General features: G+C 43.7%; 1 protein-coding gene across 5 annotated transcripts in view; it reads right to left on the bottom strand.

Moving 5' to 3' along the window:
• Positions 1-18,114, bottom strand: part of letm2 (leucine zipper-EF-hand containing transmembrane protein 2) — a 61,481-nt gene extending 43,367 nt beyond the window's left edge. For all 5 annotated transcript variants that reach the window (XM_068001185.1, XM_068001183.1, XM_068001186.1 and 2 more), the window contains exons 1-2: positions 17,872-18,114; positions 8,688-8,759 (exon numbers count right to left, since the gene is read on the bottom strand). In XM_068001185.1, coding sequence (XP_067857286.1) covers positions 8,688-8,734 — 47 coding nt within the window. In that variant the 5' untranslated portion in view covers positions 8,735-8,759; positions 17,872-18,114. The remainder of the gene's footprint in view (positions 1-8,687; positions 8,760-17,871) is intronic.
• Between the last annotated feature and the right edge of the window lie 350 nt (positions 18,115-18,464).

Here is an 18,464-nt window from a genome sequence, read left to right as displayed (position 1 = left end):
GGAGCTGCACTCATCCAGGCAAGTGGAGAGTATTCCATCACACTCCTGACTTGTGCCTTGTAGATGGTGGAAAGGCTTTGGGGAGTCAGGAGGTGAGTCACTCGCCCCAGAATACCCAGCCACTGACCTGCTCTTGTAGCCACAGTATTTATGTGGCTGGTCCAGTTAAGTTTCTGGTCAATGGTGACCCCCAGGATGTTAATGGTGGGGGATTAGGCGATGATAATGCCGTTGAATGTCAAGGGGAGGTGGTTAGACTCTCTTAAAGCCCTCTCTTAAAGCTAGTTTAAATCTAAGGCATGTCATGGCAGCAGAGCTTGCACCCGTGATATGCTCCTCCTGCACTATGTGGGAAGTCATGGACATGACAGGGGTCCCTGGCGACCGTGTGTGCAGGAAGTGTGTCCAGCTGCAGCTACTGGCTAACCGCATTTAGGAGCTGGAGCTGCGGGTGGATTCATTGTGGAGCATCCGCGATGCTGAGATTATCGTGGATAGTTCAGTGAGGTAGTCACACCGCTGGTAAAGATTACGCAGGCAGAAAGGAAATGGGTGACCATCAGACAGAGTAAAAAGAACAGGCAGGTAGAGCAGGAGTCCCTTGGGGCCATCTCCCTCTCAAACAGATATACCGCTTTGGATACTGTTGGGGGAGATGGCTTATCAGGGGAAAGCAGCAAGAGCCAAGTTCGTGGCACCACGGGTGGCTCTGCTGCACAGGAGGGGAGGAATAAGAGAAGCAGGACTATATTGATAGGGGATTTAATTGTAAGGGGAACAGATAGGTGTTTCTGCGGCCGCAAACATGACTCCAGGATGGTATGTTGCCTCCCTGGTGTTAGGGTCAAGGATGTCACGCAGCTGCTTCAGGGCATTCTGGAGGGGGAGGGTGAACAGCCAGTAGTCATGGTCCATATCGGTCCCAACGACCTAGGTTAAAAAAAGGGATGAGGTCCTGCAAGGTGAATTTAAGGAGTTAGGAGATAAATTAAAAAGCAGGACCTCAAAGGTAGTGATCTCAGAATTACTACCAGTGCCACGTGCTGGTGAGCATAGGAACAGGTGAATAGATCAGATGAATGCATGGCTGCGGGGATGGTGTTGGAGGGAGAGATTTAGATTCCTGGGACATTGGGACCGGTTCTGGGGAAGGTGGGACCTGTACAAGCGGGACGAGTTACACCCAAGCAGTACCGGGACGGATGTCCTTGCGGGAGTATTTGCGAGTGCTGTTGGGAAGGTTTAAATTCGAATGGCAGGGGGATGGGAACCTGAGCAGGGAGACAGAGGAGGGGGAAACAAGGATAGAGACAAAAGACAGAAAGGGAAGAAGCAATAGTGGAAGGCAGAGAAAACAAGGGCGAAAAACAAATAGGGCCATAGTGCAAGATAAAACTAAGATGACTAGCAATCTTAAAAAGACAAGTCTGAAGGCATAGTGTCTAAATGCGCGGAGCATTCGCAATAAGGTAGATGAATTAACAGCACAGATAGATAGTAACGGTTGTGATATAGTTGCGATTACGGAGACATGGCTGCAGGGTAACCAAGGATGGGAACTGAACATCCAGGGGTTTTCAATATTTAGGAAGGACAGGCAAAAGGGGAAAGGAGGTGGGGTAGCGTTGTTAGTAAAGGAGGAAATCAATGCAATAGTGAGGAAGGATATTGGCTCGGAAAGTCACGATGTGGAATCTGTATGGTTGGAGCTAAAAAACACCAAGGGGCAGAAAATGTTGGTTGGGGTTGTCTGTGGCCCCCAAACAGTAGTGGAGATGTAGGGAAGGGAATTCAACAGGAAATTCGAGACGCATGCAAGAAGGGTACAACTATAATCATGGGTGACTTTAATATACATACAGATTAGTCAAACCAAATTAGCAATAATACTGTGGGGGAGGAATTCCTGGAGTGTGTACGTGATGGTTTTTGAGACCAATACGTTGAGGAACCAACTAGAGAACAGGCGATCCTAGACTGGGTATTGTGCAATGAGAAAGGATTAATTAACAATCTTGTTGTGCGGGGTCCCTCAGGGAAGAGCGACCACAACATGATAGAATTCCTCATTAAGATGGAGAGTGAAGTAGTCGAATCCGAAACTGGGGTCCTGAATCTAAATAAAGGAAATTACGAAAGTATGAGGTGCGAGTTGGCTATGATAGATTGGGGAACTTTACTAAAAGGGATGACAGTGGATAGGCAATGGCTAATATTTAAAGAACATGTGCAGGAATTACAACAATTATTCATTCCTGTCTGGCACAAAAATAAAACAGAAAAGGTGGCTCAACTGTGGCTTACAAAAGAAATTAGGGATTGTATTAGATCCAAAAAGGAGGCATATAAAATTGCCAGAAAAAGCAGCAAGCATGAGGATTGGGAGCAGTTCAGAATTCAGCAAAGGACAAAGAGATCGATTAAGAGGGGAAAAATAGAGTATGAGAGTAAACTCGCAGGGAACATAAAAACTGACTGTAAAAGCTTCCATAAATATGTCAAGAGAAAAAGATTAGTGAAGACAAATGTAGGTTCCTTCCAGTCAGAAATGGGGGAAATTATAATGGGGAACAAAGAAATGGCAGAACAATTAAACACATACTTTGGTTCTGTCTTCACAAAGGAGGACACAAATAACCTGACAGAAATGTTAGGGAACCAAGGGTCTAGCGAGAGGGAGGAAATGAAGGAAACCAGTATTCGTAAAAAAAAGTGGTAGGGAAATTAATGGGGCTAAAGGCTGACAAATCCCTCGGGTTTGATAATCTACATCCCAGAGTACTAAAGGAAGTGGCCCTGGAAATAGTGGATGCATTGGTGATCATCTTCCAAAATTCTATGGACTCGATAACAGAACACTTGGAGGGCATTAACAGAGTCATAGAGTCATAGAGTTATACAGCACGGATAGAGGCCCTTCGGCCCATCGTGTCCGCGCCGGCCATCAAGCCCTGTCTACTCTAATCCCATATTCCAGCATTTGGTCCGTAGCCTTGTATGCTATGGCATTTCAAGTGCTCATCCAAATGCTTCTTGAATGTTGTGAGGGTTCCTGCCTCCACAACCCTTTCAGGCAGTGAGTTCCAGACTCCAACCACCCTCTGGGTGAAAAAGTTCTTTCTCAAATCCCCTCTAAACCTCCCGCCTTTTACCTTGAATCTATGTCCCCTTGTTATAGAACCCTCAACGAAGGGAAAAAGCTCCTTAGTATCCATCCTATCTGTGCCCCTCATAATTTTGTACACCTCAATCATGTCCCCCCTCAGCCTCCTCTGCTCCAAGGAAAACAAAGCCAATCTTCCCAGTCTCTCTTCATAGCTGAAGCGCTCCAGCCCTGGTAACATCCTGGTGAATCTCCTCTGCACCCTCTCCAAAGCGATCACATCCTTCCTGTAGTGTGGCGACCAGAACTGCACACAGTACTCCAGCTGTGGCCTAACCAGTGTTTTATACAGCTCCATCATAACCTCCTTGCTCTTATATTCTATGCCTCGGCTAATAAAGGCAAGTATCCCATATGCCTTCTTTACCACCTTATCTACCTGTTCCACCGCCTTCAGGGATCTGTGAACTTGCACACCAAGATCCCTCTGACCCTCTGTCTTGCCTCGGGTCCTCCCAGGATTGGACAAAGTCAGAATGGGTTGATGAAAGGGAAATCATGCTTAACAAATCGACTGGAGTTTTTTGAGGAGGTAACTAGTGGAATAGATAGGGGAGAACCAGTGGATGTGGTGTATTTGGATTTTCAGAAGGCTTTTGATAAGGTCCCACACAAGAGGTTAGTGTGCAAAATTAAAGCACTTGGGATTGGGGGGAATATACTGGCATGGATTGAGAATTGGTTGACAGACAAGAAACAGAGAGTAGGAATAAATAAGTCTTTTTCCGGGTGGCAGGCAGTGACTAGTGGGGTACCGCAGGGATCGGTGCTTGGGCCCCAGCTATTCACAATATATATCAATGATTTGGATGAGGGAACTAAATGTAACATTTCCAAGTTTGCAGATGACACAAAGCTGGGGTGGAATGTGAGCTGTGAGGAGGATGCTAAGAGGCTCCAATGTGATTTAGACAAGTTGGGTGAGTGGGCAAGAACATGGCAGATGCAGTATAACGTGGATAAATGTGAGGTTATCCACTTTGGTTGTAAAAACAGAAAGGCAGATTATTATCTGAATGGTGATAGATTGGGAAAAGGGGAGGTGCAACGAGACCTGGGTGTCCTTGTACACCAGTCGCTGAAAGCGAGCATTCAGGTGCAGCAAGCAGTTAGGAAGGTGAATGGTATGTTGGCCTTCATTGCAAAAGGATTTGAGTACAGGAGCAGGGATGTCTTACTGCAGTTATATTGGGCCTTGGTGAGACCGCATCTGGAGTATTGTGTGCAGTTTTGGTCTCCTTATCCGAGGAAGGATGTCCTTGCCATGGAGGGAGTGCAACGAATGTTTACCAAACTGATTCCTGGGATGGCAGGACTGACGTATGAGGAGAGATTGGGTCGACTAGGCCTATATTCACGAGAGTTTAGAAGAATGAGAGGTCATCTCATCGAAACATATAAAATTCTAACAGGACTAGACAGCCTAGATGCAGGGAGGATGTTCCCGATGGCTGGGGAGTCCAGAACCAGGGGTCACAGTCTCAGGATACGGGGTATGCCATTTAGAACCCGAGATGAGGAGAAATTTCTTCACTCAGAGGGTGGTGAACCTGTGGAATTCTCTACCACTGAAGGCAGTGGAGGCCAAGTCATTAGATGAATTCAAGAAGGAGATAGATAGATTTCTTAATGCTGAAGGGATCAAGGGATGTGGGAAAAAAGCGAGAACAGGGTACTGAGTTAGACGATCAGCCATGATCATTTTGAATGGCAGAGCAGGCCCGAATGGCCTACTCTTGCGCCTATTTCCTATGTTTCTATGTCAGGAGTGTGATGAAATACTCACCATTCGCCTGGATGAATTCAGCCGCAACAACATTTAAGAAGCTCAATGCCATCCAGGACACAGCACTGGACTCGATATTCACCTCTCCATCACTGGTGCACTGTGACTGCAGTATACGCAATCTACAGAATGCACCACAATAACCTTGGTGAGTTGCTTCGACAGAGCTTCCCGTGCAACCCCCGCCACCAAGAAGGACAAGAGCAGAAGTGTCATAGAAACACCATCACCTCCAAGTTCCCCTCCAAGTTGCACACCATCCTGACTTGGACGTATAATCACTGTCCCTTCCCTACCTAACACCATTATTGGAGCACCATCACCACACAGACTGCGGCGGATCAGAGAAGGCCTATCACAACCTTCTCAGGGCAAGTAGGATGGGCAATAAATTCAACCTTGCCAGTATCATCCACATATCAAGAAGAAAAATGCAGTACTTAAAGAAGAACTAATGGATACTGGCTTTTGAACTGAATGACTGGTAACTAACTATCCTGTCCCACCTGATTGCTACTGTAACTATCAACTGTCACCTCCCTGTTACAGTATTTTGGAACGTCATAGACCAGGCATTCAGCTACAGAGTTATAATTTACATCTAGATGTCAATCTGTCTGTTTCTTGGGCTGCTATATATCAAATTCACTGGATTGATTCCTGGGATGAGAGGGTTGTCCTATGAGGAGAGATTCAGTAGAATGGGCCTATACTCTTTGGTGTTTAGAAGAATGAGAGGTGATCTCATTGAAACATAAAAGAGAGGGCTTGACAGGGTAGATACTGAGAGGTTGTTTCCCCTGACTGGAGAGTCTCGAACTCGGTGAGCATAGTCTCAGGATAAGGAGTCGGCCATTTAGGACTGAGATGAGGAGGAATTTCTTCACTCAGAGGGTTGTGAATCTTTGGAATTCTCTACCCCATAGGGCTGTGGATGCTCAATTATTGAGTATATTCAAGATGTGGATACTCAATTATTGAGTATATTCAAGGCTGAGATCGATAGCTTTTTGGACTCTAAGGGAATCAAGGGATTTGGGGATCGGGCAGGAAAGTAGAGTTGAGGTTGAGGCTCGGCCATGAACTGATTGAATGGTGGAGCAGGCTCGAGGCCCATGTGGCCTACTCCTGCTCCTATTTCTTATGTTCTTATGTAAAAGGCGAGGGCATACTACTAAGTGAACCTGGATATGTAACTCACATAAATCCCCTTTGTGCAGGGGAATGAAACTGCTCCTATTTTCAGCAAGTGGCCCTTGTGCAGTTGGTTTTCATTACTGTTTATATGAAGGATACCATCATGTATTCTGGATACATTTGTCACCTGCGTGGGAAAAATGCTTCCTGCATCATACATTTACTGCGAACATGTCTTCGACAGACATGTTAACAGTAAACGGGCAGTAAGAGGAGGGGTGGGGCTGATTAGGAACAGTAAAAGAGATCGGCTCATGGAGGCAGTGGGCACGGCTGAGGTATTAAATGAGTACTTTGCATTGATCTTTACCAAGGAAGAAGATGCTGCCAGAGCCTTGAGAAGGGAAGATATTGTTAAGATACTGAATGGGCTAAAAATTGAGAAAGAAGAGGTACTGGAAAGGCTAGCTGTACTTAAAATAGTTAAGTCACCTGGTCCTGATGGGAAGCACCCTTGGATGCTGAGGGAAGTAAGGGGGAAATTGTGGCGGTACTGGCCATAATCTTCCAGTCATCCTTCGATACAGGGGTGGTGCCAGAGGAATGGAGAATTGCAAATGTTACACCCTTGTTCAAAAAACTGTGTAAAGATAAACCCAGCAACTATAGGCCAGCCAGTTTAACCTTGGTGGTGGGGAAACTTTTGGAAATGATAAGCCGGGACAGAATTAACAGTCACTTGGATGAGTGCAGATTGATTAGGGAAAGCCAGCACGGATTTGTTAAAGGCAAATCGTGTTTAACCAACTTGATAGAGTTTTTCCATGAGGTAACAGAGAGGGTAGATGAGGGCAATGCAGTTGATGTGGTGTATCTGGATTTTCAAAAAGCATTTGATAAAGTGCCACATGGTAGGCTTGCTATTAATATTGCGGCCCATGGAATAAAGGGGGCAATAGCAATATGGATGCAGAATTGGCTAAATGACAGGAAACAGAGAGTAGTAGTGAGCGGTTGCTTTTCGGACTGGAGGCAGGTGTGCAGTGGTGTTCCCCAGGGGTCAGTGCTGGGACCACTGCTTTTCTTGATATATATTAATGACTTGGGCTCGGGAGTACAGGGCACAATTTCAAAATTTGCGGATGACACAAAACTTGGAAGGGTAGTGAACAGTGAGGAGGATAGCGATAGACTTCAAGAGGATATAGACACTCTGGTGGCATGGGCGGACATGTGGCAGATGAAGTTTAACGTGGAAAAATGCGAGGTGATGCATTTTGGTAGGAAGAATGAAGGGAGGCAATATAAACTCGAGGGCACAATTCTAAAAGGGGTGGAGGAACAGAGGGATCTGGGGGTGTATGTGCATAAATCGTTGAAGGTGGCAGGGCAGGTTGAGAAAGTGGTTAAAAAACCATACGGGGGCCTGGGCTTTATAAATAGAGGCAGAGAGTACAAAAGCAAGGAAGTAATGATGAACCTTTATAAAACACTGGTTTGGCCACAACTGGAGTATTGTGTCCAGTTCTGGGCACCGCATTTTAGGAAGGAAATGCAGGCCTTCGAGAGGGTGCAGAAAAGATTTACTAGAATGATTCCAGGAATAAGGGACTTAAATTACGTGGATAGACTGGAGAAGCTGGAGTTGTTCTCCTTGGAACAGAGAAGGTTGAGAGGAGATTTGAAAGAGGTGTTTAAAATCATGAAGGGTCTAGACAGAGTGGATAGAGAGAAACTTTTCCCATTGGCGGAAAAATCAAGAACCAGAGGGCATAGATTTAAGGTGATTGGCAAAAGAACCAAAGGTGATATGTGGAAAAACTTTTTTACGCAGCAAGTGGTTAGGATCTGGAATGCGCTGCCCGAGGAAGTGGTGGAGGCAGATTCAATCATGGCCTTCAAAAGGGAACTGGATAAGTACTTGAAACGAAAAAATGTGCAGGGCTACAGGGATAGGGCGGGGCAATGGGACCAGCTGAATTGCTCATGCATAGAGCCGGCACGGACTCGATGGGCCGATTGGCCTTCTTCCGTGCTGTAACCTTCTATGATTCTATGTGTGCATCTGAAAAAGTCGATATGCTGAATTACCTGCATCCAGTGGCATGAGATTGGAAGGATAACCTTATCCATCATTTATGCACTTTGTTAAAACTGGGGAAATGAGAAGTATACTACAGTGCATAATGTTTACACCTTTGTCAGCACTGGGAATGCAAAGGTTCCATTGATCATTGTGTACATCTCTGTCAGTATGGAGAATGAGAATGGGAACATAAATTATTTATGCATCGCTTATGTACAAAGAATGGGAGGGTATAGTTATGTCAGGTTTGCATTTGTGTTCATATTTGGAAGATGAAAATGAGATCCATCAATTAGATTTTAATAAGGTCACCACTGAATGCTTTATCGGAATTTTTTCTGTTAAAGCTCAGCAACAGGTCCTGATGCTGACCAGTAAGATCGTTACAATCCAAGTCGCAAGGAAAAACATTCGATCTAACTCTAACAGAACTTCCATGAGACCATCAGACAAGGTTTCAAAGGTAACATTTCCACATCAATGTTTTTTTTTTAAACAAGGGTTCTCCATCTTACCTTGATCTGGCAACAGAGGTGAGTAAGCTGTAGCTGAAATAAGCCATGTCTTCTGCAAGTTGAGCATGTGGCCTTAAATGATAAAATTAATGAATGTAGCAATTTTCTATATTTAAAATCTCAAAAAATACACAAATTGTAGCTTAGGTAATGTTTGACTCAACAAGTGGGATACTGGCTAGTGTTTTTTGCCCCTGCACAGGGATAGAACTTTGGGACAGTTTTAAACATTTTAAATATAACCAATGATTACGGACATAGCGTACATACAAGACACTTTATCTCTCTGTACTTTCCAAACAATCTGATGTTAAAACATGTAACACCCATATGTAAATGTACTGCATAATGTATTACTGAGCCACAGAGACAGGGAAGGTCTGAACTCCACCTTGAAGTAACAAATCTCAGGGCAATCACAGGTGCACTACAATTGACCTCCTTACCCAGTTAGAGAAGAGAAACATCAGTTAGGGATTCTAGTGATCCCCTGCTGCAAACTGCATGCGTAGAGACAAACGGGTGAGGACAGAAGAAATGCCACATCCAGTAAACTGTATCCCAGTGCCGTCAGGAGCGGAGGGGAGAAAATTGAAGCGATTTCAAAAAAGAATAACTTGGATACAACGGATATTTTTAGGCCCTCTAAATGTAGAGTTGCACACCACATCTTAATCAAAACAACAAATCAGGACGTTAGCATGAAACTTGTTTCATGGCAAGCATGTAAAAAAAGTCAAAATTCAGAAAGAGGGCTGATTTTACATTCACTTGGCTGTCTCTCCTGATGGTAATTCAGCCCTATCCATTATCAGGCTCTCTTACTCTTCTAAATCAGTTTCTCCAATTATGTTCGTCAACAATCACTATTTAAACAAAAACATTTTTGTTTTAAGCAGAGGGGGTTTCCCAATACCTTAGCTATTTAAGGTAGTAATAGCTGAATCATAGTCCAAATGAACTTGGTTCAATCCCTGCTCCAAAATAGAGATGCTACAATTGCTTTAATTATTGCGATGTTCAGAAGGGAAAATGTTGCCAAATCCTGATCATCATCCAGCAACCCCTGCTGTAAGTGCACATGTAGAAGTCAGGCAAGGTCAGAATTGGGCTCAGCTTTGATGGCCCCTTCCCCGCCCTCAAACAGCCTGCTAAGACTCTTAGTCTTGGTTCACACATGAAGGATGGCCATTTGAGTGACATACAGGAGAGCAGCCACCAAACCACACCAAAGTAAGGAGTCAAAGCTTTCAGGACGGGGAAGGGAATTTGGCAGAAAATGAAGGGAGAAAGAAAATCAGGGTCGCAAAAAGTGTGCAAATGATAATTCTTTGCAATTGGTTTTCAAGTGGAATAGTGATGATGATACAATTTTAAAACCAATTCACTATCAGCACCAGTATAATAAACAGAACATGCATTTGCTTTTCTTGCTGGATCAGCTCATTTGCATAATTCCTATCCAAGAATTCCACCAAAGCAGAAATTTATGCAATTCTATTAGGATCTGTCAGTCACTTGAATAAGTAAAGCTTTGCCCAAAGACTATCCTTCAGGGATATATCAGTAAGTGTGTTTTTTTGGCTATAAAACTGCATAACAAAGTGCAGCCAGAAATAATTATAAACAGAGCTGCAATACGACAGAAATGCAGCCAGCAACAGACATGGTTTTCCCTACATTGACTCTGTTGTGTAAACAGCAAACATTCGAGGACCTCAAATCATCATAAACCCACAAAAATGTGAATCAACAAATTACCTTCAAGCTCAGGCTTCTGCTTTCAGTTACATAAACGTGGGAAGCCACTGCACTGGTCTCCATATCACACAACAGAGCTCAGCATGCCTGCATAGACTGGACCCTGATGCTGAGTGAACGTACATGACAGTGGCAAACAAGTTCTTGCCCCAAAACAGGACCTCTTAACCTGATGTTAAAGCGCCAGACTGAAAGTGCCCAAAGTTGTCTCATAAATGTGACCTTGATGGGTCACTGGGAACATGGAAACACGGCAAAATTAAACTGGGGTACTAACAGACAAGTTACAGACTTCTGATAGTTTAATGCATGTTCCAGAAAGCCTGGTTCAGTAAATTTCTTAATTGTTTTTTGTGGAGGAGGAGAAAGAACAGCAGAGGTGCCCCGTTCAGCCCTGTAGGAGCTGGCTCGAGCTAAGGTACAATTCCATGGGAACATACCATCCTTGCCCAAGTGGCCATTCTTGTGTAAATCTAGGAAATGAGTGTCAGTAGACTATTCTACTGTGGGCCATCACAACCAAGCCTTAGTTCAATGTCCACACACCACACTTTTCATCAGGGACTACTGGACAGTAATCAGCAGAAGGAACCCAAGATGATTTTCCCGTGTGGGGACAGAGAGTTAAATAGCTAGCCCTGGCTGAGATCCCCATCCTGCTTCCAAATAACATCTGTAAAACCAAGCTCTTCCAAAAGCTCAGTGGATAAACAAACCATGTACTATGTCTCAGTTATACAGACCAGGAAGATCCCAGGTCCTTGGTCTATGTTGTTAGCTGTTCAGCAGCCTTGTGGGACTACAGTTGGACTCAGTGTCCCTCGGCTACAAAAGGGAAAAAAATATCAGCCAGTGTGTCTGCACTCTAATCTCGAAACAGTAATTTAAGGTCAAACTGTGCATTAAGAAATGAGTTAGTTCAGCTGTAATGGATTCTTACAATTGAATAGTTCAACAATTTGCTGTCCATTCTTAAAAATGGCCAATTTAGCAAGCTTCTGGAGGACTGTTGCAACTTGTGGTACCATATCACAAGTTGCTACTTCAGGTTGTAAGTGGCGAATATAATAAGAAAACTTGGCGTGAAAAAAAGTGTAAAACCAAAATGTCTTCCCATGTATACTTGCAGAATGATTGCTTACCAATTAATATTCAAACTAAAGGTGCTGATTTAACAAAATGGAGATTTTGATTGAGTTTTGTGGCTATATCAAATGTCTACTCTTAACTCTAAGCTGGTTAATTCAAATTATCTATCAATACAATTTTTTACCAATAAATTCCCTATTTGCTGTGTTATCTACATTGCTACCTTTGAATTATTGGACTTCAAATTATTAGGAATAGACTGTAGTTCTATCTGATTGGAGACAGAAAATGGTAAATTAGCTGTTATAAGTTGACTGGTAATGAAGTGTTAAAATTCATATTTAATATGTGGATCAATCATTAATGCTTACATATTACACAAGGAAATTATGCTGAACCTTTATAAAACATTGGTTTAGCTACAACTGGTGTATTGTGTCCAATTCTGGGTACCGCCCTTCAGGAAGGGTGTGAAGGCCTTAGAGAGGGTGCAGAAAAGATTTACTGGAATGGTTCCAGTGATGAGGGACTTCAGTTATTTGGATAGACTGGAGAAGCTGGGGTTGTTCTCCTTAGAGCAGAGAAGGTTCAGAGGAGATTTGATAGAAGTGTTCAAAATCATGAAGGGTCTAGATAAAGTAAATAAAAAGAAACTGTTCCCATTGGCAGAAGGGTCGAGAACCAGAGGACACAGATTGAAGGTGTTTGGCAAAAGAACCAAAGGCGACATGAGGAAAAACTTTTTTACGCAGCGAGTAGTTATGATCTGGAATGCGCTGCCTGAAAGGATGATGGAAGCAGATTCAATCGTAGCTTTCAAAAAGGAACTGGATAATTATTTGAAGGGAAAAAATTTGCAGGGCTACAGGGAAAGAGCAGGGGAATGGGACTAACTGGATTGGTCTTACAAAGAACCGGCACGGGCTCGCTGGGCCGAATGGCTTCCTCCTGTGCTGTAACCATTCTATGATCTATGATATTCTAAATAAAAGTGAATGCACGCTTCCCTGAATTTTTAAAGCACTTAAATATACGTTGAATGCTTTGGAGCATATAGAATATCAAGGTGCAGCAATGCAGCTTCAATTTCCCCCATGCCAGTGAGCTTCTGATCTCAGTCTCATCACTTTGAGGAAGCGCCAAGTGAAGACCAGGCACTTTTCCACAGGGGTAGAGGACAAAAATAATCATCAATGTGCTCCTTGAGATTCAGGGAAAATAGAACGCACTTGCAATGGATTACTCAGTGTCCTGATACCTTTGTGCTCATCTCAATTCATGACATTATCCATTCGAACAGGAAAACCTGAAGTAATATTTGGGATGTCTTCATTAATATTTCACCACAACCAGTGACCTTCCAGGGTTCCTTGCCCAAATAGTCATTCTTCATGTGAGCCTAGACATTGAATGTTGACTGTGAAGGGTATCATAATCAAGTTTAAATGTGTCCTCACTCAATAGTTCCTGAGAAAGAGTCCCTTCGACCACAAGGCCATCAGTCAGTGGTCGGCACGAAACAAGAGGGTCTTGTAGGGAAAGGAGAGGGTGGATCCGATCGGGCAGTTCCCCGACCAAACAGTCAATGCCATTTGGCAGAACGTCTCGTCATCAGAACTGACCAACAGGCTCGAGGATGTAGCAGGATATGGCCTGGATAGTGGTGAGAAGGGCCCTCCCAGTGCAGTCCTTCCAACACGCATGGAATCTTAGCACCACCGTGAGGCTTCAGCGGGGACGAGGCCATCGTTCACCTCCTGATGGACTGCCCCTTCGTGCAGAGGTTGTGGAGAGAGATGCGTTGGTATCTGTCCTGGTTCACCCCCAACAGTTCAGTAACACAGGACACTGTGCTCGATGTGTTGTTCCCCGGCACGCACACCAAGACAGATATCAACTGCTGCTGGAAGATCATCAACTCGGTAAAGGAGGCCCTTTGGTCCGCCCGAAACCTGTTGGTCTTCCAGCTGATGGAGCTGTCCATGACCGAGTATTGCCGACTGGCACACCAAGGTCCAGGAGTACTTGCTACGGGACGCACTGAAGTGAGGTGCAGCCTACGTAAAGGCTCTATGGGAAAAGGCCGTGCAAGGCCACCCCACTTTGTATTGTACAGAATGTATTAGAAGATTTGTACTGTGTTTTGAATTGTAATAATGAGATCATAGTGTGTACGATCTACATTGTATTGGTTCCAACTATTTTGCTTGAAATTGTGTCCTTTTACATTGAACTGTGTGTATCTTTAAATTTTATGAAATAAAGTACATTTTGAAATATAAAAGAGTGTTCTCACTCAATATCTATTTTGCACATTTCCAGCAGGGGTCACTTGTGATCAGCACCTGGATTCCTGGCTGAATTTTCCCTCCCTCACCCAGGGCCACGAAGAGCAATGGTTCCAACTGCTGTTCAGAAGACGACCAGTTATCTCAGCACAGACTAAAGTGGGACCTTCTTGATGTTTATGGTTTGGTGTGCATGTATGCACTCACCCCTTCAGTGGAACTGCACGTATTAGGCCATATTGACACTGTTCAAAACAGAATGCAAGATTTGTGCTGGGTTCAATTCTCTTTTCCCCAGAATTTCCACAAAAGATGACTCAAAGCTTTGTTTAAGGAGGGTAATGACATTTACACACAATAAGGAACTTAATAAATTTTGATGAACTTCAATCTTACATTCTAAAGCAAACCATTTGCAAGGGAAAAATTGCATATAACTATGATTGCAACACAGAAAAAGGAACGAATTAACAAGTGCAGATCTAAAACTGAGTCAAGATGATGGACACTTCAAGCTTACAGTAACTCCTAGTCATATGACGCATATCAACAAATGGATGACAATATTGCTAGAAAAACATTTGAGTCTCATTTGTTTATCCTGTGCAAAGCAAAGGGTGAAAATTTAAATTCTTATCTCAACACCATTACTACTCAATTAGTGGGACTTTGGTTCAACATGTGAGTCCAACAGTATGATTCATTTCATAAGGATTTCCCCTCCTATATTTGGATTTTTGTAACTGCTTCCAAAAATATACTGCCAGACAGCTTTAAACAAACGAGTTGTTAGAACCAAATGCATACAAACAATTAAATAACTCAATTTTAGATTGTGCATTGTAACTGACATTATCACTTCACTGCAGAAGAAGTCTTAATGACTGTCATTTTATAAACAACTTATTACTGAAAATAAGCAAATCAGCAAAGTCAAAAGCACTTCTAAAGCTCACTGATACAATTTAATATAAATATGACTTGCAAGAAAATGACAATCATTGTTGGCATTGGGATTTCAGCAATGTGTATGACTTACAAACGAACACCACTTGAATTGTGGAACAAAAATCAAATTGCCTTTCCAAACTTGGGTTGCGTTTGGAGAGAGTAAGACACTAGCTAATGCAACAATTTGTGGTGACAAACATAGAAACATCGAAAATAGGAGCAAGAGTAGGCCATTTAGCCCTTCGGGCCTGCTCCGCCATTCAAAATGATCATGGCTGATAGTCTAACTCAGTACCCTGTTCCTGCTTTTTCCCCATATCCCTTTAGCATTAAGAAATATATCTATCTCGTTCTTGAATACATCTAATGACTTGGCCTCCACTGCCTTCTGTGGTAGAGAATTTCACAGGTTCACCACCCTCTGAGTGAAGAAATTTCTCCTCATCTCAGTTCTAAATGGCATACCCCGTATCCTGAGACTGTGACCCCTGGTTCTGAACTCCCCAGCCATCTGGAACATCCTCTCTGCATCTAGTCTGTCTAGTCCTGTTAGAATTTTATATGTTTCGATGAGATCACCTCTCATTCTTCAAATTAAGCATATCGGCACAACATTAAGACCACGGGCGTGAGTATAGTTAGAAGGTAACATGAATAAGTATTGATTGATAAGCTAAGTCTGGGACAATGTTTCAACATAAGCTAAGAAATCTGCAGGGTTATGGGGAAAGAGCAGGGGAGTGGGACTAATTGGATAGCTCTTGCAAAGAGCCAGCACAGACACAATGGGCTGAATGGCCTCCTATGCTATATGATTCTATGATTAGAGTAAGGGGTACAAGGTAAAATTAATTAAAGATCAATTTAAGACTGATGTCAGAAAAGAAACTTCTTCATGCTGACAATGTTCAAAATTTAGAATGGTTTTCAGGTAGAGTGGTAGAGGCAAAAACCTAGATTCATTCAAGATACAGTTTGATAATGTGATGGTGGTAGTGGGGGGACTGTAAAGTTTATCAGGCTTATTGTCCAACATCCAGTCTTGGATTAGCCGCAGTTTCCTCCAGTTAAATACTGGGAAGCCCAAAGCCATTGTCTTTGGCGCCGCCCCCCGCCACTTCCCAAACAAACTCCATGCTCTTGCCAACAATTCCATCCCCTTCACCGGGCACTGTTTCAGGTTGAAGCCGACTGTTTGCAACCTCTGTGTCCTATTTAACTCTTAGCTGAGCTTCTGAAACAATATCCTCTCCAACACACAGAGCACTGACTTCCACCTCTGTAACATGGCCTGCTTCCATTGTTGTTCTTCTGCCACTGAAGGTCTTAGCCATGCTTTTGTCACCTCCAGATTCAATTCCAATGTTCTCCTGGCAAGCCTACCATTCTCCACGTTCTGTAAACTTCAGCTTATCCAGAATCCTATCAAGCCTCTAATTTAAGATTCTTATCCTTTGTGCTTAAATCCATTCATGGCCTTGCCCCTCCCTATCTCTAACCTCCTGCAATCCCCCAAACTCTCTGTTCCTCCAGCATGGGCCTCGTACATGCCCTCTCCCCTCGCTCAACCATTGTCTGCTAAGCTCTCGTTTGCCTTAGCCCGACTTTCCAGAATTCCCTTCTCAGCCCCTTCCGCCTCTGACCTCCCTCTCTTCCTTTAAGACTCTCATTAAAACTCATCCCTATGACCAATAGCTTTTGATCACCCTCCTAATATCATTCTTTGTCTCGGTGTCCATTTTTTTTTGATTACACCTCAGTGAAGCGCCGTGCAACATTTCTTAATGCTAAAGGTGCTATATAAATGCAAGTTCTTATTGTTCCTCCCCCTTGATAGATGAGCTAAGATCAGCTGAGTGGCCTCCCTCATCTCATAGAATGATACAGCACAGAAGTAGATCATTCGGCCCATCGTGCCTGTGCTGGCTCTTTGAAAGAGCTATTCAATTAGTCTCACTCCCCTGCCCTTTCCCCATAGCCCTGCAATGTTTTCCCCTTCAAGTAGTTATCCAATTCCCCTTGTTTACTTTGTAAAGTTTACCTTTCCTATACAGTATTGCATAGAGGTCCATCGGTCATCAGATTTCCATATTTGTCATGTTACAGCACATTATTTCTGTTCCTGTATGCTCATTTAAAAAACTTTCTACAACAAAAACACTATTGTCTATTGGGCAATTGTCATCATCTTTTGGAGTGTACCAACATTTCTAAGCAGTTTTTCACACAGAAAAGTTAAAAATACTTCTGGCACATTGGTACCAGAATGCTAAATACATCTAGTGACGGGACTGACATGATAATAATGACTGGAGAAGCAGAATTGGAATCATTGCATCCACCAGGAGATTGCATGACTGGGTGGTGGTGGGGGGCAAGACTTGGGTACACTTAGGCTGCACCATATCTGGCAGGGCAGGCTTGATGGACCAGATGGTCTTTTCCTGTTCTTTTTCATATGTTCATATTATTGTGACAAACATTTCATGAAAGTCACCAAAAAAAAGATAAGCAAAGGAAAGGATTCTAAAACTGACATAGTATAAATATTATGGTTCGGTGGCATGACATTTAAGCAACAGGGCTATAATGCAATAGAAACCACCTTTCTGATTTGTTGCCTGACACGAGGAACATAGGAATATAGGAACAGGAGTAGGCCATTCAGCCCCTCGAACCTACTCCGCCATTTGATAAGGTCATGGCTGATTTGTGATCGAGCTCCATATACCTGCCTTTGGCCCATATCCCTTAATACCTTTGGTTGCCAAAAAGCTATCTATCTCAGATTTAAATTTAGCAATTGAACTAGCATCAATTGCCATTTGCGGAAGAGAGTTCCAAACTTCTACCACCCTTTGTGTGTAGAAATGTTTTCTCATCTCACTCCTGAGAGACATTTAAAGGGCTGATGACTGAATAAGTCCAATTCAATTCATTCCATTCCAGGAGTTGGGGGATCCCGTTTCTATGGAAACCACAAACTTTTGGCCCCGAAAGGGACCATCCTTCACTGGGAGGAGAACCTGCAGAGCACACGGGCTCTTTCTTGCCTTTCGATGTCGGCCCCCCCGCACGGTTGTGTTGACACTCACCGGCAAAGACAAAACCCCCACCGACGTCACGGTTTCCCCCCGCACCAAGGCAGCTGGAGGCGCTCGAAGCGGAACATGGGCCCTTTAAACGGCTTCCATTCAAAACGCCGCAAGCGGCAAACGTCCAATGAGCATCACATGCAACCGACGGGCTCGAGACATAACGATCTTGTTTTTTTTTGGGGGGGGGGAGGGGGCTATCAACTGTCAACCTGCCGCGCGCCTCGTCCCTGGCGCCTCCCCAACCGTGACAAGTCCAGCTGTCGTAACGCGTCACACGACGGCCCGCCCACTTCCCTGAATGATTGACTGTTGAATTCACCAATGACAGGGCAAGAATAAAGATTGACACTTGTATAACCCAATGAAAGGTTCATGAGCGGCGTTTACTCGATTGTTGCGCTTGGACTCAAAGAAACCAATAGGCGTGAAGGGAGGGTGGGTCCTCAGCGACTGGGCCGCCTTGAGGGACGTTGACGATAAGGGGACGTCTACAAACGTCATATTTTCATAGAATATAAACATAATTTGGTGATTGGGGAGGGATAGTGGTCCATGATGCGCTAATTTTAAATTACTTTATACCTGACCCA

This window comes from Heptranchias perlo, chromosome 20 (assembly GCF_035084215.1).
Source record: "Heptranchias perlo isolate sHepPer1 chromosome 20, sHepPer1.hap1, whole genome shotgun sequence".
NCBI lineage: Eukaryota > Metazoa > Chordata > Chondrichthyes > Hexanchiformes > Hexanchidae > Heptranchias > Heptranchias perlo.
Note: the sequence above shows the minus strand (reverse complement) of the source record. Positions and strands in the feature narration are given on the sequence as shown.